We start from the raw sequence: 22,724 nt of genomic DNA, 5'->3' as shown, positions 1-22,724 counted from the left end.
TTTCATTTTTGAGTTGACTTCGGAGAGCTCTCTGGAGTGCAATTCCCTATTGAATCATCAATTGTTTGGTTTTCTAGGATCTTCAAAACAACTTCAATGCACTCCATAACCTGAGACAGTAATGGAACATACTGATTTTCAGACAGAGTAGCAAATAGGTCATTTTAGGGGGGGTCTACCCCTTGCTCATTTTTGACCCAAAAAATCGAGATTTTCGAAATCGAGTTTTTGTGCTAGGGTTAAAGCCTTGACAACGCTGATTATAGAACCGAAAATCCCAATTGGATCAGACGAATATAACAGGAGATATCGCAGATTGAAATTTGCAATTTTTTGAAAAATGCCATTTCCAAAATGAAAATCTAAACGAAGGGAGATACGCTTTCGAAATTGCTCGCAGTAGATTCAGCGTGTTCGAAAACCTATATTTTCGTACCAACATTTCGAATATCTGGCCGAGTTTAGGAGAAAATAAATTTTTTTGTTTTTCCACTTTTCATTTTCGAGTTAACTTCGGAGAGCTCTCTGGAGTTCAATTCTCTATTGAATCATCAATTTTTTGGTTTTCTAAGATCTTCAAAACAACTTCAGTGCACTCCATAACCTGAGACAGTAATGGAACATACTGATTTTCAGACAGCGTAGCAAATAGGGCATTTTAGGGGGGGTCTACCCCTTGCTCATTTTTGACCCAAAAAAACGAGATTTTCGAAATCGAGTTTTTGTGCTAGGGTTGAAGCCTTGACAACGCTGATTATAGAACCGAAAATCCCAATTGGATCAGACGAATATAACAGGAGATATCGCAGATTGAAATTTGCAATTTTTTGAAAAATGCCATTTCCAAGATGAAAATCTAAACGAAGGGAGATACGCTTTCGAAATTGCTCGCAGTAGATTCAGCGTGTTCGAAAACCTATATTTTCGTACCAACATTTAAAATATCTGGCCGAGTTTAGGAGAAAATAGATTTTTTTGTTTTTCCACTTTTCATTTTCGAGTTGACTTCGGAGAGCTCTCTGGAGTGCAATTCTCTATTGAATCATCAATTGTTTGGTTTACTAGGATCTTCGAAACAACCTCAATGCACTCCATAGCCTGAGACAGTAATGGAACATACTGATTTTCAGACAGAGTAGCAAATAGGTCATTTTAGGGGGGGTCTACCCCTTGCTCATTTTTGACCAAAAAAATCGACATTTTCGAAATCGAGTTTTTGTGCTAGGGTTAAAGCCTTGACAACGCTGATTATAGAACCGGAAATCCCAATTGGATCAGACGAATATAACAAGAGATATCGCAGATTGAAATTTGCAATTTTTTGAAAAATGCCATTTCCAAGATGAAAATCTAAACGAAGGGAGATACGCTTTCGAAATTGCTCGCAGTAGATTCAGCGTGTTCGAAAACCTATATTTTCGTACCAACATTTAAAATATCTGGCCGAGTTTAGGAGAAAATAGATTTTTTTGTTTTTCCACTTTTCATTTTCAAGTTGACTTCGGAGAGCTCTCTGGAGTGCAATTCTCTATTGAATCATCAATTGTTTGGTTTACTAGGATCTTCGAAACAACCTCAATGCACTCCATAGCCTGAGACAGTAATGGAACATACTGATTTTCAGACAGAGTAGCAAATAGGTCATTTTAGGGGGGGGGTCTACCCCTTGCTCATTTTTGACCAAAAAAATCGAAATTTTCGAAATCGAGTTTTTGTGCTAGGGTTAAAGCCTTGACAACGCTGATTATAGAACCGGAAATCCCAATTGGATCAGACGAATATAACAAGAGATATCGCAGATTGAAATTTGCAATTTTTTGAAAAATGCCATTTCCAAGATGAAAATCTAAACGAAGGGAGATACGCTTTCGAAATTGCTCGCAGTAGATTCAGCGTGTTCGAAAACCTATATTTTCGTACCAACATTTCGAATATCTGGCCGAGTTTAGGAGAAAATAGATTTTTTTGTTTTTCCACTTTTCATTTTCGAGTTGACTTCGGAGAGCTCTCTGGAGTGCAATTCTCTATTGAATCATCAATTGTTTGGTTTACTAGGATCTTCGAAACAACCTCAATGCACTCCATAGCCTGAGACAGTAATGGAACATACTGATTTTCAGACAGAGTAGCGAATAGGTCATTTTAGGGGGGGTCTACCCCTTGCTCATTTTTGACCCAAAAAATCGAGATTTTCGAAATCGAGTTTTTGTGCTAGGGTTGAAGCCTTGACAACGCTGATTATAGAACCGAAAATCCCAATTGGATCAGACGAATATAACAGGAGTTATCGCAGATTGAAATTTGCAATTTTTTTAAAAATGCCATTTCCAAGATGAAAATCTAAACGAAGGGAGATACGCTTTCGAAATTGCTCGCAGTAGATTCAGCGTGTTCGAAAACCTATATTTTCGTACCAACATTTCAAATATCTGGCCGAGTTTAGGAGAAAATAGATTTTTTTGTTTTTCCACTTTTCATTTTCGAGTTGACTTCGGAGAGCTCTCTGGAGTGCAATTCTCTATTGAATCATCAATTGTTTGGTTTACTAGGATCTTCGAAACAACTTCAATGCACTCCATAGCCTGAGACAGTAATGGAACATACTGATTTTCAGACAGAGTAGCAAATAGGTCATTTTAGGGGGGGTCTACCCCTTGCTCATTTTTGACCAAAAAAATCGAAATTTTCGAAATCGAGTTTTTGTGCTAGGGTTAAAGCCTTGACAACGCTGATTATAGAACCGGAAATCCCAATTGGATCAGACGAATATAACAAGAGATATCGCAGATTGAAATTTGCAATTTTTTGAAAAATGCCATTTCCAAGATGAAAATCTAAACGAAGGGAGATACGCTTTCGAAATTGCTCGCAGTAGATTCAGCGTGTTCGAAAACCTATATTTTCGTACCAACATTTCAAATATCTGGCCGAGTTTAGGAGAAAATAGATTTTTTTGTTTTTCCACTTTTCATTTTCGAGTTGACTTCGGAGAGCTCTCTGGAGTGCAATTCTCTATTGAATCATCAATTGTTTGGTTTACTAGGATCTTCGAAACAACCTCAATGCACTCCATAGCCTGAGACAGTAATGGAACATACTGATTTTCAGACAGAGTAGCAAATAGGTCATTTTAGGGGGGGTCTACCCCTTGCTCATTTTTGACCAAAAAAATCGAAATTTTCGAAATCGAGTTTTTGTGCTAGGGTTAAAGCCTTGACAACGCTGATTATAGAACCGGAAATCCCAATTGGATCAGACGAATATAACAAGAGATATCGCAGATTGAAATTTGCAATTTTTTGAAAAATGCCATTTCCAAGATGAAAATCTAAACGAAGGGAGATACGCTTTCGAAATTGCTCGCAGTAGATTCAGCGTGTTCGAAAACCTATATTTTCGTACCAACATTTAAAATATCTGGCCGAGTTTAGGAGAAAATAGATTTTTTTGTTTTTCCACTTTTCATTTTCAAGTTGACTTCGGAGAGCTCTCTGGAGTGCAATTCTCTATTGAATCATCAATTGTTTGGTTTACTAGGATCTTCGAAACAACCTCAATGCACTCCATAGCCTGAGACAGTAATGGAACATACTGATTTTCAGACAGAGTAGCAAATAGGTCATTTTAGGGGGGGGTCTACCCCTTGCTCATTTTTGACCAAAAAAATAGAAATTTTCGAAATCGAGTTTTTGTGCTAGGGTTAAAGCCTTGACAACGCTGATTATAGAACCGGAAATCCCAATTGGATCAGACGAATATAACAAGAGATATCGCAGATTGAAATTTGCAATTTTTTGAAAAATGCCATTTCCAAGATGAAAATCTAAACGAAGGGAGATACGCTTTCGAAATTGCTCGCAGTAGATTCAGCGTGTTCGAAAACCTATATTTTCGTACCAACATTTCAAATATCTGGCCGAGTTTAGGAGAAAATAGATTTTTTTGTTTTTCCACTTTTCATTTTCGAGTTGACTTCGGAGAGCTCTCTGGAGTGCAATTCTCTATTGAATCATCAATTGTTTGGTTTACTAGGATCTTCGAAACAACCTCAATGCACTCCATAGCCTGAGACAGTAATGGAACATACTGATTTTCAGACAGAGTAGCGAATAGGTCATTTTAGGGGGGGTCTACCCCTTGCTCATTTTTGACCCAAAAAATCGAGATTTTCGAAATCGAGTTTTTGTGCTAGGGTTGAAGCCTTGACAACGCTGATTATAGAACCGAAAATCCCAATTGCATCAGACGAATATAACAGGAGTTATCGCAGATTGAAATTTGCAATTTTTTTAAAAATGCCATTTCCAAGATGAAAATCTAAACGAAGGGAGATACGCTTTCGAAATTGCTCGCAGTAGATTCAGCGTGTTCGAAAACCTATATTTTCGTACCAACATTTCAAATATCTGGCCGAGTTTAGGAGAAAATAGATTTTTTTGTTTTTCCACTTTTCATTTTCGAGTTGACTTCGGAGAGCTCTCTGGAGTGCAATTCTCTATTGAATCATCAATTGTTTGGTTTACTAGGATCTTCGAAACAACTTCAATGCACTCCATAGCCTGAGACAGTAATGGAACATACTGATTTTCAGACAGAGTAGCAAATAGGTCATTTTAGGGGGGGTCTACCCCTTGCTCATTTTTGACCAAAAAAATCGAAATTTTCGAAATCGAGTTTTTGTGCTAGGGTTAAAGCCTTGACAACGCTGATTATAGAACCGGAAATCCCAATTGGATCAGACGAATATAACAAGAGATATCGCAGATTGAAATTTGCAATTTTTTGAAAAATGCCATTTCCAAGATGAAAATCTAAACGAAGGGAGATACGCTTTCGAAATTGCTCGCAGTAGATTCAGCGTGTTCGAAAACCTATATTTTCGTACCAACATTTCAAATATCTGGCCGAGTTTAGGAGAAAATAGATTTTTTTGTTTTTCCACTTTTCATTTTCGAGTTGACTTCGGAGAGCTCTCTGGAGTGCAATTCTCTATTGAATCATCAATTGTTTGGTTTACTAGGATCTTCGAAACAACTTCAATGCACTCCATAGCCTGAGACAGTAATGGAACATACTGATTTTCAGACAGAGTAGCAAATAGGTCATTTTAGGGGGGGTCTACCCCTTGCTCATTTTTGACCAAAAAAATCGAAATTTTCGAAATCGAGTTTTTGTGCTAGGGTTAAAGCCTTGACAACGCTGATTATAGAACCGGAAATCCCAATTGGATCAGACGAATATAACAAGAGATATCGCAGATTGAAATTTGCAATTTTTTGAAAAATGCCATTTCCAAGATGAAAATCTAAACGAAGGGAGATACGCTTTCGAAATTGCTCGCAGTAGATTCAGCGTGTTCGAAAACCTATATTTTCGTACCAACATTTCAAATATCTGGCCGAGTTTAGGAGAAAATAGATTTTTTTGTTTTTCCACTTTTCATTTTCGAGTTGACTTCGGAGAGCTCTCTGGAGTGCAATTCTCTATTGAATCATCAATTGTTTGGTTTACTAGGATCTTCGAAACAACCTCAATGCACTCCATAGCCTGAGACAGTAATGGAACATACTGATTTTCAGACAGAGTAGCAAATAGGTCATTTTAGGGGGGTCTACCCCTTGCTCATTTTTGACCCAAAAAATCGAGATTTTCGAAATCGAGTTTTTGTGCTAGGGTTGAAGCCTTGACAACGCTGATTATAGAACCGAAAATCCCAATTGGATCAGACGAATATAACAGGAGATATCGCAGATTGAAATTTGCAATTTTTTGAAAAATGCCATTTCCAAGATGAAAATCTAAACGAAGGGAGATACGCTTTCGAAATTGCTCGCAGTAGATTCAGCGTGTTCGAAAACCTATATTTTCGTACCAACATTTCAAATATCTGGCCGAGTTTAGGAGAAAATAGATTTTTTTGTTTTTCCACTTTTCATTTTCGAGTTGACTTCGGAGAGCTCTCTGGAGTGCAATTCTCTATTGAATCATCAATTGTTTGGTTTACTAGGTTCTTCGAAACAACCTCAATGCACTCCATAGCCTGAGACAGTAATGGAACATACTGATTTTCAGACAGAGTAGCAAATAGGTCATTTTAGGGGGGGTCTACCCCTTGCTCATTTTTGACCCAAAAAATCGAGATTTTCGAAATCGAGTTTTTGTGCTAGAGTTAAAGCCTTGACAACGCTGATTATAGAACCGAAAATCCCAATTGGATCAGACGAATATAACAGGAGATATCGCAGATTGAAATTTGCAATTTTTTGAAAAATGCCATTTCCAAGATGAAAATCTAAACGAAGGGAGATACGCTTTCGAAATTGCTCGCAGTAGATTCAGCGTGTTCGAAAACCTATATTTTCGTACCAACATTTCAAATATCTGGCCGAGTTTAGGAGAAAATAGATTTTTTTGTTTTTCCACTTTTCATTTTCGAGTTGACTTCGGAGAGCTCTCTGGAGTGCAATTCTCTATTGAATCATCAATTGTTTGGTTTTCTAGGATCTTCAAAACAACCTCAATGCACTCCATAGCCTGAGACAGTAATGGAACATACTGATTTTCAGACAGAGTAGCAAATAGGTCATTTTAGGGGGGGTCTACCCCTTGCTCATTTTTGACCCAAAAAATCGAGATTTTCGAAATCGAGTTTTTGTGCTAGGGTTAAAGCCTTGACAACGCTGATTATAGAACCGAAAATCCCAATTGGATCAGACGAATATAACAGGAGATATCGCAGATTGAAATTTGCAATTTTTTGAAAAATGCCATTTCCAAGATGAAAATCTAAACGAAGGGAGATACGCTTTCGAAATTGCTCGCAGTAGATTCAGCGTGTTCGAAAACCTATATTTTCATACCAAACTTTCAAATATCTGACACCGTTTAGGAGAAAATACATTTTATTGTTATTCCATTTTTCATTTTCAAGAATGGTCAACAGAAATTCCATTCGATTTACGACCATACTAATTTTATTGTAGTGTTCTCGTTTGTGATTAATAATTAACCATTAACTACAAACCAAAAAAACTACAATAAAATCAGTACGGTCGTAATTCAAAATCTGTCGACGCATGTCTTTTAGATAATTGCTCTTATTGCCACAAAGCAAACACGCGTGCACGTGAATACTGCTTGGAAGGTTCACGATAGGCTGGGCGCCAACGTCCAGACATAAGTAGTAATAAATTGAATCAAGTGACAGAAACATGGATCCTAATGGGAATTGCGAGCGCTGCTTGCTTGACCCTATAGTACTCTAATTGGGCATAAAAATGTGTTTATGGTCGAATTCTTTCTGACATGCTTAAATAAGCTACACCGTGTTAAAGGGACCCAGCTGCCATTCTACCAAAAAGAAATCTCTGTGAACGCTTGTCGTCTTGATTTCAGTTTGATCAGGCCACCTGTTGCTCACAATTCTTTCGAGGATTAAGACATGAGCCGTCTGCAGCTTATTCGAAATGAACTTCTCCCAAGATAGTCAGTCAGACACGAAATCAAAATAGGTGTAGTGTTGAAGAGATTATTTCCAAGTCTATAACTCACCTTGTATAAACCTCGTTGATTGATATCACTGATAAGAAAGAACAGAACATACTTGAGCATACTCAATTTAACGAAAATACGAAATTGCTACGGCACAAAGGACCATAACCAAGATGGTGGTAAAAAACACGCAACACACATGATGAAAGTCATTCCAGGCACAAACAAAGAAGATTAAAACAACCTGTGCTTCACTATACAAGTTCCGAGACACTTAACACCTATAACGACTCCCAATCTGCTCGGATATCCGTATAGAAATGATAGAAGAACGTGAAATGTTAAAATGCCCAAATCGGAGTTTCGTGCATCAAATAGATCCCGCCACGATACGTCGACTCTCATTTTATGCCAATTTACGCGGACTACGACAGCGAAAAATACATAAAAATGGATCCGAACCGTTCTAACGTTACGGAGAAAGTCCAAATCAGTTGCTGAAATTAAGTTGGGGAAGGAAATAACGCTATTTAGGTAATTAAGTTATTATTCTGCATTAATGGACCCATGGACCGTTTGTTCGGGTGGTACATATTCGTATGAGCCGATGCACATCGAATTCTCTTCCATTAATACCACTGATGGACCTACGAAAACAGCCAAGAAAAAACCCGCAGAAATCTCTGCCTAGATCGGGAGTGAAATCTTCCGCAGAGTCTTCCGCTTGGAACAACTCATCTCATATGGACCTGTGGGATCGGCAACGTAGTATAACAGCAGGTGACGATCGCCTTTTAATCATCAAGGCTAGGAGGATCCCTTCCATCCCTTCCCAATGGATCAGTGAGGGTTGCAAAGGGAGTTCCAATCTCTAAAGAGGCTGCAAGAAGCCGACTACACGTTCGTGGTATTTACGATCAGCAGAGAGCAAGACCTTCACGAGTCGTACTATCACGATTAATACACTTTTATAAATACCACGAAACTCACCTGGTATAGCCATCACCGACTGTTATCTCCAGCAGGACAGGAATTTTCTTCTTCGGACTGAGAAAGATATCGACCAACGACGTGAAAATGGAAGCTACACGAGTAATTTAAAGTGAGAATCCGCTTAGTATTGCCTCAACCCTCACACGAAGGTTTCAACTGGAATTGTAGGTCGAATCCATTGTCTTCAATTGAGGGGTTGTTAAAGAAAGGTTTCCCGATTCTATCGTGACATAACACGATACAACTATTATTAGTACGAGGATATATCGAAAAATTCTTAGCCTAGTCACTATACAACCAAAGAAAACTTCAATATCAAAATATTCTATTACTCAACATATTTGCCTCTTAATTGGATACATTTATTACAGCGAACCTGCAACGTCTCTAGACCTTTAAAAAAAAATGATTCTTCTTGCTCTGCAAACCACACCTCCACAGCTTTTATTACCTCCTAGTTGGAAGAAAATTTACGACCTTTGAAACTTTTTTTTCAGTTGAGGAAGGAGATGATAGTGGGATGGAGCAAAATCTGGTGAATAAGGCGGTTGTTCTAGTAATCCTAAATCACGAATTTTTTGAATGGCAACATGAGATTTGTGTGCAGATTTGTTCTGCAAGAACAAAACAGCTTTGGATCGCTTTCCGAGTCTTTTCTCTTTAATTTTTTCCCGTGGAATAGTCAGTGAAGTCGAATAGGAATATCCGGTTATTGTTCTACCAATAATCAATCATGATTACTCCATGGCAATCCCAAAATACTGAAGCAAAAACTCTTTCAGCAGATTTTTGGACTGACACAGAAACTGGCTTTCCCGATCAGTCATCATCTTCAATGGAAAATTTACTTCTTTTGAAGCTTGAAGTCCAATTTTTCACGGTCGCATACGAAGGACATTGATCACCAAGGGTATTAAGCAAATCTTCGTAAAACTGCTTACCTCTTAACCCTTTCAAATACAGGTACTTGATGATGGCTCAATACTCCAATTTTTCGATTTTCACAATTTCGGTGGACATCTTCTTTCTTTCAATTAATTGCATAACTCTGGCTTACTTTTTTGACCTCAAACTTCACACTGACACTTCTAATAAGTTATTGTTCGTTGCTATGGTAACGCAACAATTTTTTTATGCATGGAACTGGTCTAGGCTAACTAGATATCAATACATCCTCGTATCAAGTCGAATGTAACAATAGAAAACTTCATTCGGGGCGTATTGATTTAAGGGTATTCATTGAAGATGCGACAGAGGGCAATTCCTATTTGGAAAACATTGATATTTAGTGAAACATTGGGTCAAATTGGCAGTTATGGGGTGTCAAAAATGGGCGTAGACGGACCACACAATATTTTTTAAATATTCTTCGTTAAATTGCGAGTACTTCAAAGTGCATTCTGCTTTTATATTTCGCTTGGGTAAATATTTGGAGGAATATCGTGAAATGGGAGGGGTGGAGCACGACATGCATGGAAACAACCCATCAGTCTGGACACTCCTTAAAACTAGGTACGATTACGTTCGATGCGCTATCATCTGAAAGGAATGAGGTTGAAATACAGTGAACGGAGTAAACGCATAATCCGTATTAATCAATTCACTCCCATTTATCCAGTTTTAATAATCGTCACTAATTTGAGGAGATTAGATCGGCATAATTCATCTCATTAAATGTAACGGAACCATTCTTGCGTTCGCCCCGTGAAAACACAAATTCCCAACTACCTCAACGACCAGTAAATAGCGAAAGAAGAACATTCAATTATTTCCTCTTTGAAATATTCAGTTTCTGAGAAGTTCCAAAGGAACAAATTGAAATTTTTGTACATATATAAGGTGATATGGAATAGGGAAAAGATATTATTCTCAAATCATTATTCTGAAATTTGCACGGTTTCTTCGTGAAAGATTAAAAGTGAAGATTGTTGGAATTTTCTGGTCAATAAAGGATGGACATTTAGGATGACATCCGACTACAAATTAGCATGCTTTCACCAGTTTTCCGAGATTACGACTAATAAATCTCGAAGATATTAAAACACTGAATTCATAAAGTTATAAAAGGCCGCATTTCGGTATTCGATACGGAATATGTCGAGTGCTATTATGAATATTCATAACTGAGGAAGATGTTCATTTCTGATCAATTTCTCTTCGAACATAAAGCAAAGTAAAGAGCGATGATGAACGAGTACGTGGTAATAAATTATTGATGTATATATATATAATGAAATTACAATTTATAATGATACCTAACATATTTCCTCACCACCCAAAGAAATCAATGCCAAATTTCTGCTTTTCTTTGAGAAATTTCAATAATTTTAGAGAAAACTCAATTCGTTTGCGTTTTTGATTAAGGAAATTGATAAGGCCTGTAGACTAGAGGCTCCTGAGCTTGCTCATGTTCTAATGAAAAGGTTCAGCTCTCATAAGAGAGTGAAATTTTTCCCGGAAGTTGAAAGAAAGGACCATACAGGGCGAGTCTTTGACTCGTACAAATATTTCAACAGTAGATTCTTGAGGTCAAAAAAAACACTTGCTTCCTTTAGCATTTTTTCCGAATCGACTCGGTTTGAAAGATGAAGGCTTTGAAAAACCATAAAAAAATGCCATTTTTAGTGTTATCACACAAACGGTTTTATCGAATGAAGTGAATTTCGGAATATAGTTTTTCATTCATTTGATTAATCTTTTTCGAACACAAAATATCACCCACGTGTTTCAGGTTTCTCATTATGACCATTACATACTATAAAAATACCCAAAATTCAAAGAACCCAACTCTTGAAACTAAGTTGGACGCTATCTAATGAATAGTTGAACGTTTTGTGAAATAAAAGTATTCTTCATATTTTCTCGTATAGTGCGCTGTTTTCGAGTAATCTGATGTTCAAAAATTAAAAAGTATATATGAAATTTGAAAAATTGGGTACTTTGGCTGAATACAACTCTGTTTAAGAGATCCACAGATGTGTAGTGCCACAGATTTAGCTAGTTATTCTGAAGGTAAGTGAAGGGGTGGCACAGCTCATTATGAAATCTTAAAATGGCTATATCTTTTTATCAATGCCAAATCGGAAAAAATGGTAAAGGAAAAAAGTGTTTCTTTTGACCTCAAAAATCTAAAATATTTGTACAAATCAAAGACTCACCCTATATATGGCAATATTGTTGATGTCTATCAACAATAAAGAAGGATTTCTGGATTCCAGGTTCTTCTGAGCTTTAAACGGTACTGGTCAACATTTCTAGGCAATCTGACTGTTAGTTTGGAGACTACAGTGGTTTTAGTGACCACTGTAGGGTTATTATTTTCAAGACAATGAATAGAAAGCAATTTCGTAAGTTGATCAAACACTATAGAGAGATAGAGAAAATTAAGGTCGAAACGAAAAGCATTATAGGGACTCCACCAAAAAAATCTACTATTATTGACTCTTATCCTGAATTTGAACATTGGCCTTACAAGCACCGATGTTGCTGGAAAGTCTGAAGGGCCATGTAATGGACGTATTCATATAAATAATAAAAGTAGAATTTCCACCCTGAAAAATCATCGAGTGATATGTTATCTGCAATCAGCAATGTCTCTCGAACGTTATAACCTAAAACATGCCAGGCAACATAGATTCGGATATGGAATAACTACAAGAACACGAAAAATTTCCGTCGTGCGAACAACTTTCAAGGCCCAGATTAACTCCGGCAGAACGTACCCATTCTAGCTAATACAATCTAACCCTTCACATTTAACAGGTTGTAAACTCGACTTTCTACACAATCGTTCGCCATCGTAAATCTGACCTCGCCCTACGACAAATGGCGATACTACGAAACTTCATTTCGCCTAGATACCAGAATGGAATGCACCTATGCTGGATGATGATGGCAATTCGCGTTTGAGAGAAAAGTCCTGATAGGGGAACAAGATGCATCGTATAGAGCCGGTCGTAATGTTCTGTTAGAATTCCGCAGCACATGCCATCGACATAGGTAGCGCTGTCATACCGCGATCTTGGATTTCACGAAAGAAAAAATATGAAAAAAGGTGATCGCTGTCCTGGGGTCCTGTTTAACGAGCACTTGTTATATCTGATAGCCGCGAGATTTGCTGTTTTTGATGGCCGAGATAATGGTAATATTCCCGAGGAACTACAGTTGTTCAGTATCAGTATCTTGCATACCTCTGTGATGTAGAGGGTGGGCAAAATTCGTTGTCTACTGGGGGGATCTGGAGAACTATAAGAGCTAGAAGAAAACTGATGACACATTTTCGAGCTATTCTTCAAAGAAACAAAGAATGGTGAAAACCGAAGCCTCCTGCGATTCTTTGTTTTTGAGTAATTAGCAAAAAATGAGATTTTGACGATTTCGAAAAGTTCTCGTGACTTTTTTGTCTTCGAAGTTATAGATCTGAAATTTGAACCTTCTTAGGCAATTTTATACGTAGAATATACTGACAAAAGAATTTTTCCAATTCGAAATAACAAATTCAATAAAAGTTTGCGTTTAAAAAGACGAAAGTTCGTCTGATGATTCGAAATGAAAAAAAAATTTGAGCTGGTCAGTGGATTCTACGTGAAAAAGTGCCTGTAGGAGGTTTAAGTTTCAGATCTGTAACTTCTAAGACAAAAAATTTATGAGAAATTTATTCGATAGATAAGTCTTATTCTTAGGATAAGTAAAAATGCTGTCTTTTCACTTTCAGATAGTGCTATTCATCGTATAAAACTGTCATTGAAACTTAATAATGAGAGTTTATAGGCATAGATTGAATGTAGGTACGTCATTATTGTTAGATTTTTTTTGGTTTCTGGATGTATGGTTATTTTTTGTGTGATTTTCAAGAAATATTTGCTTTCTAGTTGGAATTATGACAATTTCTACAATGCGGTGTCTTATTTTACATTAATCAGTGAAAAGTAGTATACCGTGCTTTCATAGAATTGTTATTCGTCAAATAATTACATCTGAAAGCACCGAAATAAGGAATCCTTCAAACATAGACATGTAGATGTCTCTATGTCTATGTATGTGCCAGTCAGATAGGAAATTATATGACAGATACTTATTCACACTGAATAAAATTTATTCGAAGTGGATATTTTAAAATTTTACATTCGATCAATATACCCAATTTTTCAAATTTCGCAGATATTTTTTATTTTTGAACATCAAATGATCAAATTATTCGAAAACGGCGCATTATACGAGAAAATATGAAGAGTACTATTATTTTCCAAAATCATCAAAAATTAGAGAACGTTGAGGTCACTTTCAAGAGTTGGATTCTTTGAATTTTTTGTATTTTCATGGGATGTAATGGTCATAATGAAGAAACTGGAAGGTGTGGGTAGAATTTTGTGTTGGGAGAAGATTCATCAGATCAATGAAAATATACAGGGTGTTCCTAAATTGAACGTACAAACGAAAAGGGGAGATTCCTTGAGTGAATTTAAGAAAAAAAAGTCCCATAAACATGGGGTCGCAAACGTTTCGTTTTCGAGATACAGAGTGTTGAAGTTTGAATTTTTTTCAAGTTTTTTTCTCATAGTATCTACACTTCACAAGATATTCAACTGAAATTCGGCATAGATATTACATTTTAGAGTTCTCACCACGTGACATGGCAATTTCGATAGAAGATCTACAGGGTGATACTTTTTCTGGAACACTGCCACCTGTTCTTCTGCAGAACTTTTTTTTGGTGAGCAACTGTTAATTTGAAAAAATTTGAAAAGAAGCTTTATTCTTATACTAAACTTTTCGGTCTTTTGTAGTTTTGTCGTATCTACCAACGATTTCGAGAAAAAAAATTTTGAACGATTCTCTCGAAATCCTCGTGAAAATCCAAATTATGATGGGAAGGCCACTTTGTAAGCTGTGGTGAATGAATTCAGTGTCAGTTTTTATGGAAATTTTCCTGATCTGTAGCGATGATTCATAAAGATTGGATAAACTCGTATAATCAACACAAAAAATGTATTACTATGAGAAAAAAACTTGAAAAAATTCAAACTTCAACACTCTGTATCTCGAAAACGAAACGTTTGCGCCCCCTTGTTTATGGGACTTTTTTTTTCTTAAACTCACTTAAATAATCTCCCCTTTTCGTTTGTACGTTCAATTTAGGAACACCCTGTATATCACGAAAATTGTAGATATAAGTGAAAATTATATTTGTTATGGAATTTCAACCGAATTGGAAAAAATGGTAAAAGTGTGTTTTTTGACCTCAGGTATTTTCTGTTGAAATGTATGTGCCAGTCAGAGAGTGGCCCTGTATAATCTAGGAAAAATAACTTTTTCAACCTTAAAAACAACAGTTTCACTCACCATGAATACAGAACAGACATTTCTAACTCGAATCTCACTGCATCCAACACCCAATCACCAAAAATTTCACGAAAAACAATGTCCAAAAAAAAAAAAATCAAAATCATACCATTATTCCAATTCTCCACGATCTCGCTCTGCTTCTCCCAGTCGCTGATGTTAACGGAGCGTCCAGACCTCACGCGGGGCCTTCCCCGGAACCGCTGTTGCATACTGAAGACGAGCGACCGGAGGAAGACGAGACTGACCCCACCGTCCCAGGAAACGGCAGAACTCCGGCCTTGAGGGACGCGAAACGTCAACCCCTATAACGCTCATTATCCACCGGCATCACAGGAACTGAGGTGACATATTCGCTCGGTCTATCAACGTCACAACATCGAAAAGGACAGTTTTTGCGCACGCTTGCGCCCTATATTGTTCGCACTTCACTCCGAGGAACGTTCAAGATGGTTTATCTACGCGGTATCTTTGCCCGATCGGCGCAGGACTGGGTTTACGAAAAAAAACTAAATGACAGTTGCGAATTGGTTGTCGGAACAAAAACGCATAGAAATAATCATTATTTCTGTGCGTTTTTGTCGGGAATCTGTTACTCTGTGTTCTTATTCGATTGACACTCGGTAAAAACGTCAATTTTATGTTTTTCCACCATTGGCGTAACCACGACAATAGCTTGCTTAGAAATGATGTTGTTTCGAGTACCTAGAGACCCATAAGAGGCACTTTTGGCATCAGTAGGTGAGAAAATGATTGACCCCTTTTTTGATTTTCCATCAGGAAACCCGCAACGATGCCAAATATTCCCCGTCAAACTGAAATCCGCCTTATGCAATCAAAGTATCCATTGCAGGACACAAAACGAATCTTCAATCGACTAACCATATGAATAAAATATCAACTTTCATTCAAGACCCGTGCCACGTTATCAATCACCTATTGGGCTTCTTTTCGGATGAATACGCAGGAACTTAATCAACTTTCAAACACGAAACTGGATATCCCATCGGACATATGCTTTTCCTATGACATCGATGTATCACTCGAACATTTCCGTCATTAACCTGCTTTTCGACTGAGAAAAATTAGAATATTGACGATTTGTGGAGGACCTAAATCGAAAAGAAGATGAAAGTAGGGTAGGTAGGAGGATGTATTGATATCTAGTTAGCCTAGACCAGTTCCATGCTTAAAAAAAATATTGCGTTACCATAGCAACGAACAATAACTCATTAGAAGTGTCAGTGTGAAGTTTGAGGTCAAAAAAGTTAAAAGAAAGAAGATGTCCACCGAAATTGTGAAAATCGAAAAATTGGAGTATCGAGCCATCATCAAGTACCTATATTTAAAGGGTTAAGGGATAAGCAGATTTACGAAGATATGCTCAATACCCTTAGTAATTAATGTCCTTCGTATGCGACCGTGAAAAATTGGTCTGCAAGCTTCAAAAGAGGTAAATTTTCCATTGAAGATGATAACCGATCGGGAAGGCCACTTTCTGTGCCAGTCCCCGAAAATATCGATGCAGTTCATGACATGATTTTATCAGACCGTCGAATTGGGCTAAAACGGATATCTGAAGCACTGAATATTTCATACGAACACGTTCATCATATAGTTCACGTCAATTTGGACATGAGAAAAATTGCTGCAAAATGGATCCCCAAATGTTTGAATGTTGACCAAAAGCGTGCAAGGGTAGAAACATCGCGTTGGATCTGTGTTCGATTTGAAAACGATGTAGACTTCTTAAACCGAATTGTTACTATGGATGGGACTTGGGTATATTCCTACGATCCAGAAACAAAGCAACAATCGATGGAATGGCGACACTCTGTGTCTCCAAGACCTAAGAAGTTTCGTATCCAAAAATCTGCTAGAAAAGTTCTTGCTTCAGTTTTTTTGGGATTGCCATGGAGTAATCATGATTGATTTTTTGAATAAGGGTAGAATAATAACCGGAGATTACTAGTCGACATTACTGATCACTCTACGGGAAAAAATTAAAGAGAAAAGATGAGGAAAGCTGTCCAAAGATGTTTTGTTTTTGCAGGAGAACGCCCCTGAACACAAACCTCATGTTGCCATGCAAAAATTTCGTGATTCAGGGTTTGAATTACTAGAACACCTCCCTTTTCATCAGATTTGGCTCCATCTGACTATCATCTGTTTCCTCAACTGAAAAAATGCATCCTCTACGAAGGGGACTCTATATTTCAAAACTTGTTAATAAACTGTATTCACCGATTGAATAGGTACTCAGATTATGTTGACACAAGATGTTATAAAGCCGAATGCATAAAATGTTGAGAATTATTACCACAACATCTCAGATGCATATTTCACAGCCTTCGATAAACCGTAGTTAAAACCTGAAAGTCAATATTTTACATCCAGAAATAGCCGTCTGAGATGACGTCAGGCTTATGAATACATTTCGTGCGAATTCAACAGTTAGACTCATTTCCATGTTATATTCGCTAGATGTCAATTCTACACGATCCTTATGGAGCAAAGCAAAGCAAATGAACCATCGTATAACTGAGACAACATCACCTAAAGTCATACAAACATAGAAGACGAACAAAATGTAGGACAACATCAAGATCAACAACTAATTCCGGATTCAAAACGAAATAAGAGTTTCAATCCAACACTCTTCACTTTTATCGTATAAAAACTACTAGAATTGTTGAAATCCAAACGCTAATCTATCTCAGAATAAAATACCCCTCACCACCACCGAAAAAACTGCAACAGAACAGATCCCCTAAACAAAACGTCCCGCGCACCTTCACTCACCGAGAACGATCGTTTAAGACGGTTAAAACTTTCGGAAAAACTACAGGAGGCGTCCAAATTGCCGACCACACTTCTTGGACGTCGTCCAAACTCCGGATATGTACGAGACGTGAACGGACAATACGGTCACGTGTCCTGGGCGCTTCCTATGCGATCGTGGCCGCTGATCCGACCGGACTCTTCCTGTGTCGATTTTTTCGGGGAAGGAGCGGACCGCCCGTGTGCGTGCGTCCGCGATTGTAACGCCAAACTTAATCCGACTCGCGAGAGATTCGATTAGATACTATTATTTGATCAGTATATGAGAGTGGAATGAGTGAAGGTGGTTAATGAGTGGGACTGTTTTTTGGTCGGTTAATTGCCGACCATTCTTTACAAAACTGCATTGTGAAATGTCGACGTTTTAATTGGATCCCAACAATGGATAAGACGCCGATTAGTATAATAGCACTTCAACTACACCGCTCAAAAATTGTAGTGGATTTTTTATAGAAAACTTTTTGATTGCTGATTTTCAGTATTGCTGAACAAATGGGATTGAAAGGCAGCTCTGTAACCGTAAGGGATAGGGAAAAATGGATGGCAAGACATCGATTTTCAAAAGATGTATAATGGTCGAAACCACACCCTTCTATCTTCTTTTATTTTCAAGTTATACTTATATAGAGTCATTCGGGGTAAGAGCGCAGTGGGTAAGTGTGCGCAGTGCGTATATCTCGACTATGCAATGTATGAAAGAGGGGTTCATTTGGGTGAAGCAAGGGCGCAGAATCGCCATATTAGTTTTTCATAGGAGTGCGCCGTGCCACGTTTCTTTAACTTTTTATTTGCAATCAATCAAATTCACTAGTTTTCTTGTTAATTTTTAGCATCTTTGCACATTCTGCCAGGTCCAAGTTCCGAGTCCCTCAGTGTTAAACAATCTTTTATTCGATCATAGGCATATTAATCTAAATATATTATAACAAATTTTAGGTTCTCTTAGCTGCTCAACTCTATAAGAACGTCAATTCAAATTTTGGCTTACTGGGGAAAGTGTGCGCGGGTAAGTGTGCGCATAGATTCATTATATGGGCATTAGTTCAGTGAGGAATAAATTATGACATTGATGATTTTCTTGGTTAAGACTCGATCAATATTGTCCTATTTGCTCAGAAAAATATGAAGAGCCACCAACAGGGGAATGTATCAAGTGTTGTGTTCACCAAGAATTGTGGCACGAACAATAATGCATTGCTTGTACAAAGGCGCTTCTGTATTGACAATAAACAGCATTTCTCTAATATTGTAACATTTTGATGACATAATTTTGTAATTTGTTTTGATTGTGTGGTTCACTAAGCACTGCGTTCACTTACCCCGTGAGGGTGCGCACACTTACCCGCAATACGGGGCATGTGAACGCACTCCGACTTTCTCTATTAAATTCTTTTTTGCGGAAAGAAAACGTTTTTGTTTGTTTGCTTTTTGATGTTTTCTTATAGATTAGAAAATTCTCCATCTTATGAATATGTTTTAATTTTCCTAGCTTCAACATTTGAAACAGGGTATGGCTTGAGAGGCAAAAGTGCGCACAGTTGCCCCGAATGACTCTACTTATATCTACTAACTCATTTTTCGGCTCTTTGAATTGACGAATAGAATAATAAAACTACCAAGAGGTATAGGAGGCCCCACCTGATAAAAAACGTTGATTTCGAGGTATCGAAAATCGAAGAAATGCACAAATTCACAAGATGCCTCTTGCGTTAAACGTACAAGTACAATACCAAGATCACTTGCAGTAGAAATATAAAAACCCCACTGCTTTCCGATGATCAGAGCGAATTATAAGTAGTTTTTCCACTAGTCTCTTCAGTATTTGTTATAATGACTGAGATTACTCATTGATGGTTAGTTTCTTAACAGATAATTTTTTTAATTCGCATGAAGACTACCCCAAATTATCTCAAGAAATCGGAAGAACTTCCAGGAAGTCTTCTTCCGTTTCTAGAACCGCGAAATCAACTAAATGCTTAATTAATGGTGGGGAGAGTTTAAATACCGTTTATATTAATCAAGAGCTTAGACTTCTGGAGGAAAAAGTAGAAATTCAATACCTACTAATTACCCCTCATTTGAATCTTGATAATATTCATCGGAATAAACTCCGATGGGAATCCTCCTTTACAGGATAATGAAGTACTTCTGTGAAATAAATTTTTTTAAACCCTTTCCTAATAAAAATTTAAAAGGGACTCGAAAAATAAAGAATATGGCTATTCAAAATTCAAAGTGCTATACCAACATCTTTTCATCATTTATCAACTTCAACTGGGCAAACTTGACAACACACTTCTTGATTAGTAAGGGAGGTTGACTGATGTTTTTCGAGAATTTCATGAGATATATTCGTTTTTTGAAGTGTAGATGACTTCATAAACTTAAACTATGCAAATTTCAACAGGGGTTGTAGAAGAATCTAAAAATGAATTATCGTAAAAGTTGAATCAAAAAATCGAGGATATCGACTTGAAAATTTGTGAAAAAAATACTCACTGCATACAAAATGGGCTATGGACCAAACACAATCGAGAACTGCTAGAAACGCAGTTAAAATTCCGCAGAAGTCCATTCAAATCCAAACATAAGAACGATATTCCATAGAAAACGTCCAAGTCATTACAAGTGCCAACTTGAAGAGATATATTATTAGGTGCGAACAAAACAATACACAATCTTGTGGAGGAAAAGGATTTATCACCTTGCGTTTTCTGTTAATTGTGAATTTTGCTGCCTTTTTCTTCCTGAAGCATTAATGAGACCTTGTTAACAAGAAACAGATGTAATACTTTCAGTTTTCCTCATTGAAATTGAGAGAAAAAATTTTTCGATAAAATATTGCACCTGCTTTTTTTCCTTCTTTGAAATTCACACGCCCCAAAACTGTACAAATTCATGAGGGGTTGATACTCGAAAATATATACCAAAATGGAGGTGAAAAAAGTCTTTCATATTACTAGAAGAATGTACTTCAACCACCAAGTTATTTTCGAACATTTTCAATTTGTGAGATTCATCGAGCCTATATTTATCTCGGTAAATACAACAGAAACTGGTCTATGTGCAAATATGTCTTATCTTAATTGAATAATTAGAGCGTTAACAACTGATTGAAATTAGCATATGCGAATATTAATCAATATGTATATATGTGTATTAAGCGATTTCTGTTAGCATATGGGTATTAATCAGCTTCTAATTGAACTAACTTAGAACGCAAAAAAGGAATCAAATACGGATATGACTCGAAAAGAAAGAGTTACATATATTATTCTCAAACTTGAGTCGCACCTACTTATAACCTTAATTCTGTATACAAGGTGAGTTAAAACCTGAGAGAAATCTCGTAACGTAAGTTTTTGAAAGTATTACAAATCTTTAAATTGTAGGTACGGGTTGATATTGTAAACAGTTTTCAATCAAATCACCACAGATACATTTTCACAGAAAATTGATAAGAATTTATAAGAATATTCAAAATATAGACGAAACGTATTGGACCAACACTTCGAAAAGTTAAACTTGAGCTTGAATCTCATCAAAATGGAGGTTCTGTCAAAAACAGATTATCACCTGTATCAATATAGGCTCGAATATAGGTTAGGTAGATTCTGTATCTGTCAAATCATCGATGATATGTCTTTCCTTGAAAATTATGCACCATCTTCCCACTAGTTACATATTCTTAGGAAAAACGACGAATAAAAGCCCCACTCCTCTATGGTCGTGTCAAAAATTTCGTCCTTACGTCAAACATGTCAAAATTTCCCATTTTGACGTTGTCGCCGAGACAATCGCCAACCAACGAGCGTCCTAGATTCAACTTGTGACCTTGAAACTCAAAGCACCGAAAAATTCCGCACCAATCACCTTCACCGACGATTTGTCGCAAAAAAAACGCTCAGAGGGGTCGTAGCGTGCGTCCGTCGAAAAGTTCGGTTGGAACTGAGACGGGCTGGCAAAAATCGGACGGTAAAAGTACGCGCGCCTGGCTAATTTTCATCATCCAGGTAAATAATGCAATAACGAAGCTAAAGAAACGTCGGCCGTCAATTAAGAGCGGAATTGTTGGTATTATTCAATAATAATCCGAGATGCTTCGGTGAGCGCCGAGATTCTTACAGGCGAAGGATATACACGGGGTGTCCCAACTGGAAAACGCCCACAGAAGTCCAATAACTCGGCGAAAAATTTCTTTTACGGTTCATTCAATTGAAACATACTGACAGAAGGCGTGAATGGTTCCAGACGCTAAAATAAAACAAGAACAAAGTTTTCCTTTCTCGATATCCAGAAATTCCTTACTGCAGTCGCCAATGTTCTATATTTGACCAGTCGGAAACGCCGAGAGTTATTTGACAGACTAATGATCCTAGTAGGCTCAACGGAAATATTCACTACGAAAACATAGCGAACATAATTCTTCATAATTTCTCCACAAATATCGCCACGAACAAAAACATCCAGAGGTTCGTCTGATGGTTGAAGAGCTCCAAAAGTATTTCGGGAGTTTATAGCCAGAGTATTTTTGGTAGGCTTTTCCATGAAATTTCTCAATAGTATGAAAGTTGAAAGGCTTAGATTACACCAATAGATTTAAAGTTTTTTCCTCGAAAACCTTCGTCTACTTCTCTTCTATCGAGAGAGAACTGCTCAAATTAAGACTGTAGGCATTTTTCGCCGTTTGAAAATGACATGTCAATGTCATGTGTCAAAAAGCGAATGTCATGTGTCAAAAAGCTCTGCACTGAAGGTATCTCCCCACGTGAAAAGTTCTATCCTTGCAGGTATGCATTTGAGCATACGTCGAAATAAACCTCTATAGGATGAGGATGTATGAACATAACCTCACTTACCAGTAATCGTTTCTTGATCCTTGGTAAGTGGAGAGGGGAAGCGCGGCGTGCCACGCTTGTCTTCTAGGGCTGCCAGCTTGGACGATCACGTTTATCACAACTCCTGTAAAAAAATCCATTCTTGGTAAAATTGTTACGCCACTGTGTTTTGGGGAATTCCTAAAACTACCCTTTGAGCATGAGATTGGCAGAATACAA

The 22,724-nt window shown here is 37.3% G+C and overlaps 1 protein-coding gene across 3 annotated transcripts in view; it reads right to left on the bottom strand.

Annotated features, from left to right (window-relative positions):
* Window positions 1-22,724, bottom strand: part of LOC123314448 (trafficking kinesin-binding protein milt) — a 57,802-nt gene that overhangs the window by 33,346 nt on the left and 1,732 nt on the right. For 2 of the 3 annotated variants that reach the window (XM_044899743.1, XM_044899744.1), the window contains exon 2: window positions 22,527-22,629. Coding sequence is in view for 1 of the 3 variants with exons in the window: in XM_044899742.1 (XP_044755677.1) it covers window positions 14,936-15,038 (103 nt within the window). In the remaining 2 variants the exon portion in view is untranslated. Of the gene's footprint in view, window positions 1-14,935; window positions 15,332-22,526; window positions 22,630-22,724 lie in introns of those variants that run through there. The other variant, XM_044899742.1, reaches the window with a different exon arrangement.

The sequence above is a fragment of the Coccinella septempunctata genome, chromosome 5, assembly GCF_907165205.1.
Source record: "Coccinella septempunctata chromosome 5, icCocSept1.1, whole genome shotgun sequence".
NCBI lineage: Eukaryota > Metazoa > Arthropoda > Insecta > Coleoptera > Coccinellidae > Coccinella > Coccinella septempunctata.
This window is presented reverse-complemented; position numbering and strand designations above follow the sequence as displayed.